Here is a 12,061-nt window from a genome sequence, read left to right on the forward strand (position 1 = left end):
ATAACTATTCTAACCTCTCCCATTCCATTTTACTAACCTTGCAGTCGGGATGTGTTGCAAGTCATGCACACAAAATTGCAATTTGGCGTATGCATGGCACGTAATTTGAAAGTGTTATGTTTTATGTAGATTGACGAGACTGAGTAGTTAACTGCAATGAGCCCCTAAGTTTTCCTGGGTGACATCACTCCTTCACTAACAAGAATAAAGATGGCCGACCTGCGCCAAAGTTTTGTTCTCAGTTGGGGGTGGAGTCCATGGATGGAGGGAGGGGATTTTTTTCCCTTCTTTTTACCAGAATCCCACTGTGACATCACTAGGAGAGCAAATAATAATAATAACAATAATAATAATAATAATTAAAAAAACAAAAACATTTTTGTCTCTGTGGTAAGACTTATGCAGAACACAAACTAAAGACTGGATGGATTTATTTCACATTTTGTGGGTTGGTAGACACTGAGATCACCCAACTATGTTAAAAAACACTGTTGGAGTAGATTTGTCATAGTGTGTCCCCTTAAGTTATATTTGGCTCATCTTTTCTTTTTCTTTTTTTTATGCAATAGGCCTACAAGATTTAGAAATAGTGAAGTTGACGCTTTTTTTGCATTTCTTTTCAAGAGAAAAAAGAAATGAAATGTTTTTATTGTTTTAATATCAAATCTTATTCTAAAATGTGGAAAATAGTGAAAACAAAGAAAACCCTTCTATAAGTAGGCCTAAGCGTGCCCTAGACACACCTTACAGTATCTATATTGAAGATATTATTTTATCTTTTCCATGTCTGTGTTTGAAATGCCCAATCTCCATACGTATCAAGAGAAAGTTGCCCCATCGTGTCTTTGGAAATGTGTGCGCTTGTTTGCATTTTCTGGGCAGCCCGGTTTACGCGGCTTCTCTTGGAGTCTCTGATCTCTCCACCCACACTGAATGTGTAAGTCTTAAAACATGCGCAACTACAGTGAAGAGGCAGTTCCCACAGCATCGTGTAGTTGGAGTCATTGGTTCAAATGAGTGGCAGTCAGTTTGTAAAGCAAAACACAGCCGCCCAGTGTCCCCGGTATGAAGAGAGGACGGGAGTTTCAGGGAAATGAAGTTGTCAGACAGGCCAGCCCAGCAGCTCTCTCCTCACAGCTAGGCAGCTAGGTGACAAACGGTCACGAGTAGAGAGATTTACATTAAATATCACAGCTATGAAAGTCGTACGTTTGATCAACTTGTAGCTGCACTTCTGGTGAGACGCTAGTTAGTTAGCTACGATCACAGATTAAAGATAACGATACAGACAAGTTCAAAGAAACTCGCCTTAAAGTGGGGAAGAAAGTGAAGACAACTTGCTAGCCTGCTAGCTAACCTTTAGCCACCGAGCCTCCTTCAGCTTCTCATCCAGAGTTCACACGGTGAGTCTTGACAGTATGAGCTGAACATTTCAGCAGGTTGTTATGTGTGTTTTCTACAAAGCACGGACACTAGTTTGCTTGTTTCTTGCTACTGCTAACTAGGTCACAAGCTAGCCCAACTTGGCTGTAACGTAAACATGTTTTAAAGTCTTATTCTGTGTTTTAAGTCCGTCGTCAAGGCAACAATGTTTGAGTTTAGTTTTGTCGAGCTGATGTTCACTTTGAGAAACTATTTCAGAAGGACAAACACGTCCCAGGAAGGTTACTGCCTGCATCTTATCTTTGAAAACTAACTTGTCTACGTTTAATGTTAGCCACGGTGGCTAGCTCTTCGTGGTATAATGGCCTCTAAAACCGTGAGTCAGGCATTACTTTTTAAGTTTATATAGTGGGACTGTAAAGTAACTCAGCTGTGGCCTGGATTGCCTCAGGTGAAGACTTTCAGCCATTTTCCGACGCTACAGGAGCGACAGGAAGTTAAATAACTGCAGTCCACATTGACCTAAAACAGTGTTGTATTTATTCAGGGATTTGAAACGCTAGCAGCCATGCCTTTTCCTTTTGGAAAGTCTCAGAAGAGCCCTGCTGAAATAGTCAAGTGCTTGAAGGAGAATGTGGCATACATGGAGAAGTTGGATGCTGCAGACACCAAAAAACTTGAAAAGGTCAGCTATACTGTTTCTATTGTCTCGCATTCAACATTTGCTCCTCGTTTTCAACACGTACTGATCATCATCGACTATTTCTCTGAAATTAAGGTTGCAGAGGAGGCATCCAAAAATCTGGCTTCACTTAAAGAGATACTGAGTGGAACAGGTGACAAGGAGCCTCAAACCGAAGCCGTGGCTCAGCTTGCACAAGAGCTGTACAACACCAACCTCCTAATTGCTCTGATTGCAAACTTGCAAAAGATTGATTTTGAGGTAAGGAGATGTTATTTGTACCCCACCCTCACGAATTTAAAGATATTGATCAAATTCAGTGGGACTGCCTAACACAAAACAAGAATGACTATATCACCAGCACCTGCTCTATCATCTGTCTGATCTTTCTGTACTTGTTTTTTTTTTTTTGGTATAGGGGAAGAAGGATGTGGTTCATCTGTTCAGCAATATCGTGAGACGTCAGATTGGCACCCGCACACCCACTGTAGAATATATCTCCACACATCCCCAGATCCTCTTCATGCTTCTGAAAGGGTAAGTTCATTTTTTTTCAGGTACAGGAACTAAGTATTTGATACATGTTCACTGTGAGTGCTTCATATGTACAGTTACATAAAGGGCTATTTTTTTACAGTTACTTTTAAAACTTTTTTCTTTGTAAACTCAAAGTTATTCAACATGCCTTGTGTTTCCCCGCATTAGCTGGTATGTGTTTCAACAACTCCCAGAGGGACGAGCAAAAACATGTTGCATTCAACTGTGGGTTACACATGTAGATGACAAGAGCGATAGTCGAACGCTGATTTCACAGCTGTAAAAAGCCCAGGCATTCAGCTCACTCAAAGAGCAACATGTTTTATTGCTGCACATAAGAGTCGGTCTATGTTGGATTGTTTCTTACTATATCATCTGCCGCTTCCAGTATGGATTTGCCTGGCTGTTGATTTGAACTTACCTTGTCTGCAAAGACTGCTGTTTAGCCTGATTGTAAGAGAGGGACACAAAAACAGTCAACATTTACTTTTTTTTTTTTTTGAAAATCATCCTGCATTTAGTTGGCTATCATCAGGCAAAACAAGCGTACCTCATCATGGAGAATGAGGCCAAATATAAACTTCATAACTTCATATTGAACAGATTAAAAGGTGTTTAAAGTGGCTTTAGCTAGTCTTTTGTTTTTGTTTGCCCTACATCAACAGTGCTTGCTTTGTAACTGGTTTATAAGGAAATCTGATGATGCTAATGACACCTGTTAACCTGTGCAGATATGAGAGTCCAGAAGTGGCTCTGAACTGTGGAATGATGCTGAGAGAGTGCCTGCGACATGAGCCGTTGGCACGGACGGTGCTCTTCTCTGAAGACTTTTTTTGCTTCTTCCGTTATGTGGAGCTCTCAACCTTTGACATCGCCTCAGACGCCTTCGCTTCGTTCAAGGTACATCGTGCTTCCTTTCTCAGCATCTTCATACCGTGCAAAGTTTGTGTCTAATATCTTGGTTCCTTTCAGGATCTCCTCACGAGACACAAGATTATGTGTGCAGATTTCCTCGAGAACAATTACGACAGAGTAAGCTTTCTGGTCTTGTTTTTGAACTTTAAAAACATTGCTCATACTGTGTCTAACATGCTAATAAAATATCTTACCAGGTGTTCACAGAATATGAGAAGCTTCTGCATTCTGACAACTACGTCACCAAACGTCAGTCACTGAAGGTAAAAGCTCCTTTATTCTGTTAAAGTGACTCATTCAGATGTGACTGACACAAGTCAACTGTGCCCTGTTTCAAAGTGGCTGTTAATAAGTTAAGTGCTTGTTTCAGCTCCTGGGGGAACTTCTTCTGGATAGACACAACTTCACTGTCATGACCAAATACATTAGTCGGGCAGACAACTTAAAGCTGATGATGAACATGCTCAGAGACAACAGCCGAAACATCCAGTTTGAAGCGTTCCATGTCTTCAAGGTGTGTACTCAACTTTTTTTAATCGGTGCACAACTTCATATTTGAAATGAAAGACATTTTCTGAAGAAATTGAGGCCGATGTGATTATAAAAAAATGTGCTTTTAAAAGGTGTTTGTGTTGACTCAGCCATCTAATCACAGAATGTAACTCTATGAAATGCAATATTACATGAACCCTCTGTCTGTATCTAGGTATTTGTTGCAAACCCAAACAAGACTCAGCCTGTGCTGGACATACTGCTGAAGAACCAGACCAAACTGGTGGAGTTCCTGAGCCACTTTCAGACGGACAGAGCAGAGGACGAGCAGTTCTGTGATGAGAAGAACTATCTGATTAAGCAGATCCGTGACCTGAAGAAGCCCGCCGCACCAGAGGAAGCTTAAAGAGGAAGGCAACAGCGCTCCATCAGGTTGTAGATGTACAGGTGGTGACTGGAGCTGCAGAGGGCTGAGAGCCAGCTTAGAAAACATGCTTCATTAAGAGTCAATATTAACTCAAAAAATATAGGACAAAAAGTAATGATAACTTCCTTCACTTTTTTTTTTTGTTAGTGTGGATGTGGAGTTGATTTCCATCCACAGCATCCTGATTGGGCTGAAAACTGTTATTAAACCATTGTGCTTCTTCTTAGATGATTATGACATGCATTTAGTCCCTTCTTGTAATGTTGGACCTTAAACTGTTACCCCTCTGCATACTTTGTTGCTGGCCCCCATTCCCAGCCAACGGGAGCTCTGAGCTGCTCTTTAAATTTTCTCAGAAACATGTCCATATTTTAATGATTGAAAACTGAAGAGTAAATATATTATTTTTATAATGCAGCTTCATGGTTTAAAGCATACAGTAATCTCTTTCTCTTTGATCATTGCTTAGTCTAACTTGATGCATAGCTTTGGTTTTTTTTGCCTTATTGTTAGCAGATTTGTTGTACAGGTTTTAAATGATCCGATATAGGGCTTTGGCAGACTTGCATGGATCATCAACAAGGTCAGCAAATAGTTATTGGTGATTTCTGTGTTGCCGTTAGGCTATTGGTTGCATGTGTTAGGGGTTAAAGCTGTCAGGAGTGATCCCGCAGTGCAGTTCTTACAGATGCATTAGCTGGCACAGGAAGAGAAAATCAAAACCATAGAAAAATCAATTTATTGTGCTGTGAGTTTGAGGCCGTGCTCAGCGAGGCTTACATCACTTAAAATAGAAACAAAGCATCAGATAATGCTGCAGGGTAGCAGCCATCCGTTTCCCACCAACATGGACAGCCAGGATAAACCAATTGATCCCACTTCATGTCATTCGTACAAACTGAGCGAAGATCGCAATGATTCATTTTAAAACAAGGATTAAAACGTCAACTAGTTCTTTAGGTTTTAAACGACTTCATTGATGCTTTCTAAGGCATTTCTCATTTCCAACTGAAGCACTGCAAACCACCTGAAAGCAGGTTACATGGAGGTGTTGCCAACAAGGATGCATCCTAATTATGTTACACTGTGAAATCCAAATGAGAGCACAGCGTGTTCTTTAACAAAGTTCACATTTCAAAGAGTCTTTACACTGACTTCTACGAGGAATACATTTTCTCATTGTATTTTTACCGTCAGACGCCTGACACACATCTGTTGTGACACTTGATTTGAGGATTGCAGGCTTTAGGTAGGGACATTTTAATTTGCTCTTACCATCCTGATCACCTGAACCATGTGTCAACAATGACTCCCATTCATCACAGTTATTTAAAGTTCAAATAACACAAGAGAGCGATATGTCAAGTTATTTTCTGATTAAAATATAATGCATCGTTTTTTAATAGAATACACTGCAACACCGTCTGTCATGTAACAAAGTTCACCGTCTCACATAATAACTGCCAAGCACTGTTCAAACAAGAAACGACTTTGTTCTGGATGACGAACACTGAATTAGAGTTTCACACATGCATCACTGATCAGTTACATTTGTGAAGATGTTTGTTGAAATAATGCCTTACTGTCACTAAAATGGCTCATTAGGGATTTCAAAGAATATTTTGTCTGTACGCACAGTCTTCTAGTATATACCTCATGGGATTTGAGTTTGCTGTGTTCTCTTCCCTTTCCCTTCATCAGCAAGATATTTGACCATTTCAAACACATAGCAGTGATTCTTTTTTATGCACGCATGAACTTGATAAATAAGTTCAAACTCCAACAGGGACTGCAACCTCGTTTTCACAATGGAAAGCTCGATTTTTAAAATGAACTATTTCCTTTGGTGGTGCCACACAAAGGTTAATTCATAATGAATTGCAGTGTGGTACCTGGTAATAAACGTTGCCTTATTTAAATACATTAAATAGATCGTAATGATTATGTAAGTTTCCAGACTTCTTAATTTGCTTTTAAACCAAAGTCACTATTAAAAGGGTAAAATGTACATTTCAAGTTGCACATACATTAACCGTTAATTTCTCCGATCCACGTGCAGTGTGTGACATTGGTTTATTATCCTCTGCATTCTGCTTCAATGTGATCCGCTTCTTTTATGAGAGATCTACTGACTACATCAAGAGTCGCTCTTCAGCAGCCGTTCATTGGCTTGTAGAGAAATCACTATCTTGTTTTCGGCTCCAGGTAGTCACAAGGTAGCATCAGGCCTTTATGGATCCATAAAATGATTTGAGAAAATCTGCTGCAAATGTGTTCCAACATGCTGAAGTAGACTGAAGTCCTGCACACAGTACACTGTCATACCATCCCTTTTGGAAAGAACGTTTGCTTGAGAATGTGTATTCAGCATTTCAAACTTTGGTGATAGCTTTTAGTGTAACACAATTTAAAAAACCCCAACATGTTAATGGGTTGGACTTAACCAACATACAGAGCAGTCATTATAACTCTCTGACCACAAACAAACTGACTGCTTGCCGTAAAACAAAAGTTGCATAAATTGCAAACTTTTTGTAATAGTACGCTAGATTACTGGACTGTTGTGTAACACATGCTAACATCAATGATCCAGAGTCGTTTGCAACCGGGAATCTATATGTGCATTCAAACTTTCTCCAATTTTGAGTGTGGAGCCATGAGCTGCACTCTGGGAAGGACATGCTGTACACAGCTGTCCCATCAGAGGGCACTGTTGGCAACAATTGGCACCTTGAATGAGTTGTACAAACAAAGCATTTCATGTTCCTATAACCCTACCTCTAATTATAACTATATAAATCACTGGTAATGTTTTATAGACATTGAAAAATAATTCCTTGAGATTGACATGATATATTTTATGATTTAGAATTTCCTGTTTCAATCTTGGTTGTGCTTTACTTTTTTTTTTTTTTTTACTTTGTTGCCTTTTTTTTTTTTCCCCTTCCCTTTTCATTTCTGGATATTTTTCTTATTTACCTGGGGAGCGAATTATATGTACATAACTTTATAAAGGATAAAGGTGTGAAAGCATTCATGAAAATAAAAACTTTATGGAAATGGATTTGTGTGTTACTTTAACAGATATGTGCACTGACAACTTCCTGACACCTGATTATTTGGTTTCATGTGTTCTTGTTCATGGTTAGCGCTGTGGCTTCACATATAGGAAGTTCCTGGTTCAAATCCCTGTGTCTGTATGGACATGTCCTCCCTGTGTGAGTTCTCTCTGGCTACTTCATTGGTAACTCGTAGGTGTGAATGTGGCTGGTTGTCTGTCTCTAGATGTGATTGACAGGCGAACAGTCCAGGTTGTACCGTGCCTCTCACCCAATGACACGTGTGATCGGCTCTAGCCCTCCACAACCCAGAACAGGAAAAAAAGGAGTAAAGAAAATGGATGACAGTAAACGCTACAGAACAATTTAATCGTAGTTTGCCTTTAACATAATGAAGTGACTCCCTTGGTTAATCTAAGGCCGTTTGATGACCGGACGAATTGATCAGAAGTTAACATTTATTTTACGGAAATTCAACTTTTAGAGCCCTTTATAAAACTTGAACTTAAGCTAGTTGGTTTTCTTCAATTTTAAAGCTAACAACCCGAATAAATTATGTAAAATATTTCAGCATAGCTAAGGAGTGAAAGCCATTCTTGACCTTTGAGAGCAGTTTGTTACAAATCAGTTCATGTCACCTTGGCCTATTGAAGGTTCTGATGGACTTTTTACAGGCTGAAGTCATAAATCAAGATAAAATGAACATTTCTTACATGTTTATGGTCCATATTACTCTGCAGTTAGTACTCACTTAGGTTCAATATTATGTGACACAGCCTATCAGTCAAATGTTCTTTTTGCAGACAAACAATTTATAACCAAGATTTTTACATTTAATATAATATTGCAAACTGTGGAATATGCCATAATGTAGCTTTATCAGTAAGGGACAGTAAGTCAATAACAGCTTTCATCTTGTCAAACTTATCTATCTGGTAGTGTGAATGAATAAAGCTAAAAATAGCCCCTCCTCCCAGTAATGAGTAAAGCAGTCATGTCAGCCCAGTTCAAAACACTGGAGCACATTCCTGCCTGCCAGGAGGTATCCAACCAGAGGCCTGTCCAATAGGCTGCCGCTCTATTGTCTATGTTGAGATCAGTTATTAGTCCTGCAAATGTATGAAAAAAGAGATTACACCAGACTCATCTTTTTCTTCTGTCAAAGTAACAGTTGCATACAAAATACAAAGTGATTCTCCAGTTATGTACTAACACTGGTGTTTTGAATACAAACTCAAGATGTTGGTGGCCATAATATTACCCTCCTCCTCCTCCTCCTGCTCGAGCACTGGCAGGCTTCTTGAGATCAAACATGCTGGGTGAACAATACCGTCAAAATGGGCAGTTGAAATGTTCTTTACCTAAAACTCCACCAATCACAGCCTATATGAGAGAAGAAAAAAAATGCAGTATGGGAAAGTGGGTAAAAGTTCACTTAGGGAATAAGGCACGTAAGGCAATGCTGGCGTCCGTTCCCACAGTGGAGGAAGCGCCTGCTCTGGAAAGGATCGGGTCCCTCAGAATCATAAAAAAACTAAGTTACTAAGTCACATTGTCTACACTTAAAACAGGTTGGTTGGAGGGGGGGGGGAGAGAGAGAGAGAGAGAGAGAGAAAGAGAGAGACGAGCCTCTGCGGACAGCGCACAAGACTAGTGTGGGGGCAGGGTTTACAGGGGTTAAAGGTCACAAGCCTCCTGGGTTTCTTTGACCAGCAAAGCCCTGAATGGTTGCGCGAGAAGGCTCCATACAACAACCCACGACCCCACGCTGCAAAGTCTGTTTACTGAAAAAGTTTTTTTTCTGTTTTTAACTTGAATGCATCACATTTGATGCAAAGAGCCGAGGAACAGAGTGTTTGGTAGAGGATATTTAAGGACGATATCCGCCAAGACTGCGCCGTCTGCACTCGATCCACTCCCCACCCCCACAAAGAGAAGAACAACAAAAAAAAAGATGCTCTCACAATTTCATGCATGACAGAACTTTTTGTTTGAGGAAAAAAAGGGTGGCAAGGAGGACCGCAGAGGACACAACATCTGCGGACGAAGGTACGTAGCGATTTTTGAGTTTACTGCATGATGTCTCGCACTCATTCAGTTGAACTAACCACAACGCAAGCCAAAGGGAGACGCTCTGCAGCTTCTCCTCTACGGTGTGACGCACGTGGTCTGCAAAGCGCGTAAGAAGTGTTTCTCTTTTTCTTTTTAAAGTTATAGCCAAATGTAAAACTCTTACAGTTCAGGTCATTTTGCCTCGTAGAGCTGCTGATACGTTAATGGGAAACAGTGTGCGTGTTGGATAGTCTTTTGTATTAATATGCATGTATAGCATACCAATTTATAAAGAATTAATCATGCAAACGTTTCATTATAGGAAGCCACCCTATCGTGAATTTCATAAAGTTTATATGTGTACGCGCCTTTGTTAAGTGGAGCCTATTAACGCGTCTGGCTCTTTTTTCATAATCCTCAAAGAGTGACAAATCCATCCACCTACTGCTCACCAGTTAGTGCCGTTTGTAAACATTGCGTAACGACATAAAAGCGGATGCGATTCCATTAAGATGCTTTATTTAATTGACATCAGTTGACATGTTCATCATCACGTCGCAGGACGCTGTTGGCGCCACTTTGTCAGAGCTGCACACGAAAATCTCCCCCAGCCCATGTATAAACGCTGTGTAAAAACCTTCTTTTGGAGTCTCAAAAAGTTCTCTAAATGACTTATGGGAAGACAGTGTAATAGCTTATATAAGATACATTTTTTTTTGCATTTCTTAAGGTAGTGCCTGTAAGTTTTTCTCTCGCCTCGTGTAGGCCCTCTGCCATGCAGCGACAGCCAATCAACCTGCTTTTAAATTTCCCACAGCCCACAAACACGCCATAAGAGATAAACAGGCAAGAGCCTTTGAAATAGCAAATGAATCAACAGAGGCTGCACTCAAGTGTTTAGATAAAATGGAAAGGAAGGCCAATTAAACTTAATACATTGTGTCCTCCCTTCCTTCCTTCCTCGTAATGAAAAGAGACATTGACAACGATCCGAAATGTTCTACAAAAAAAGGTAACAAACCCCAAAATCTAATACCTGGTCGATAATGTGACTGAATGCTGACCCCAAAAGGTAATAACTTTTTGTGACTTTTTTTTTTCCACAACATTTTGGTCGTAGTAGTTGTTACATTTTAGGCTCTAACAAGTCTCAATTTAACACTGATCATCGCTGAGGTTTTGATAATCTGCTGTTCAAATTTATCTCCATCTTTTTCACACCTGAAGATAAGTAGGCGCAATGTTTGGTTTATTTCAAATACATCCCCTTTGATCTGCTTATAATATTTAAAAGTAAATCTTTAAGATCTAAATGTTTGCATTCAGTTTTCTCTGTTGATGTCTTTCATTTCAGACAGTCCAGACAGGAAGTGACCTTTTGGCGGGGATTTAGAAGTAATCCAGTGCATCCCCCTACCCAGCCTCCCCGTCCTCTTCTGGTTCTCCAGCTAAGGTGCATCTAGTGTAGTTAGTGAAATCATTCAGAATCTACTGCCCTAGTTGCTCCTTCTGGCTGGTGTGCCTTTTCTTTTTCGGGGTATCATTTTAGACCTGAAAGCTGCTTCATCACTTTAATGAAATGCCACATGTGACTTTTTGAACACCTTTATAGTTTCCTTCTGCAGGTGAGACTTTCAACACTTGAATAGTTAGTTATATTACCTGAAGTTGAAGAATAGCATTTACAAGACACATCTTCAGTGCATTTGTGTGTTTCAAGCGGAGTGTCTTGATGACATAGCAGTTCCAAAGTGCTCACAGTGCAGGTAGTACATACGGACCTACTGCAGTTTGTGCACTTCAGGTATTGTTGGTCACCTTCCCACCTTCTGCCTGTTTACACCTGAAGGTGAAACTGATGGGTTCACAGAGAGCTTTGCTGGTTTGCTCTCAGCTTCTGCCAGTTTCTGCTGTGCAAATCCATGCAAAGCTCTCTGTGTATCATACACTCAGCCAAAAGAAGAGATCTTTCCTTTCTGTTGTTCCCAGCTTTGATGAACACTTGAAAGACTTAAACTCATATTCACCGCAGGCACAAGAGAGCAGCAGCGCAGCTGTTGTTTTCCCCACTGTTGTACTCATGTTAGGGCATCTTAACATCAAATTCTTTCGACTATGCCCTTTGTCTCGCTGTTTTCAGGTGGATGACTTCACAATTTCAATACTTGACAAAATGAAAGAAATTGCACAGTATCCATCTGCAAGCCGCCAGATATTGTAAGCAGCTACACATTTGGTAGGTTTTACAAATTTGATGTGAAACACAGTGATGGCCATTGTTTTTATAGATGTTCTAATATTTCCATGTGAGCTCGTTTTTATATGCAAAGAGGATGAGTTGAATTACAAGTGATCTCTCTGGTGTGTGAAATACTTTGTGAACACTAGGTGGCACCATTTCAAATGTTATTGGCTCTTTGGAACTACAGAAATAAGATAAGTTAAACTGAGGATTAATCAGTTTTCAGTCAAAACGCCAGCGCCTTAAGTTGATTTACGTCTGTATTGTTTAAA

The 12,061-nt window shown here is 40.0% G+C and overlaps 1 protein-coding gene across 3 annotated transcripts; it reads left to right on the forward strand.

Moving 5' to 3' along the window:
• Positions 1 to 959: 959 nt before the first annotated feature.
• cab39l1 (calcium binding protein 39, like 1) lies at positions 960 to 4,662 on the forward strand. Of its 3 annotated transcripts, XM_079352275.1 has the most exons (9): positions 966 to 1,403; positions 1,931 to 2,068; positions 2,162 to 2,326; positions 2,484 to 2,602; positions 3,334 to 3,502; positions 3,575 to 3,634; positions 3,715 to 3,780; positions 3,888 to 4,031; positions 4,224 to 4,662. In XM_079352275.1, the coding sequence occupies exons 2-9, from the start codon at positions 1,952 to 1,954 to the stop codon at positions 4,413 to 4,415; spliced, it is 1,032 nt and encodes a 343-aa protein (XP_079208401.1). In that variant the 5' UTR covers positions 966 to 1,403; positions 1,931 to 1,951; the 3' UTR covers positions 4,416 to 4,662. The 3 variants fall into 3 exon arrangements, with proteins under 3 accessions (XP_079208399.1, XP_079208401.1, XP_079208400.1); XM_079352273.1 differs by having other exon boundaries at positions 960 to 1,403; positions 1,931 to 2,326; XM_079352274.1 differs by lacking the exon at positions 966 to 1,403 and adding an exon at positions 1,588 to 1,834 and having other exon boundaries at positions 1,931 to 2,326.
• The last annotated feature ends 7,399 nt before the right edge of the window (positions 4,663 to 12,061 follow it).

Source organism: Symphodus melops, assembly GCF_947650265.1.
Source record: "Symphodus melops genome assembly, chromosome: 9".
NCBI lineage: Eukaryota > Metazoa > Chordata > Actinopteri > Labriformes > Labridae > Symphodus > Symphodus melops.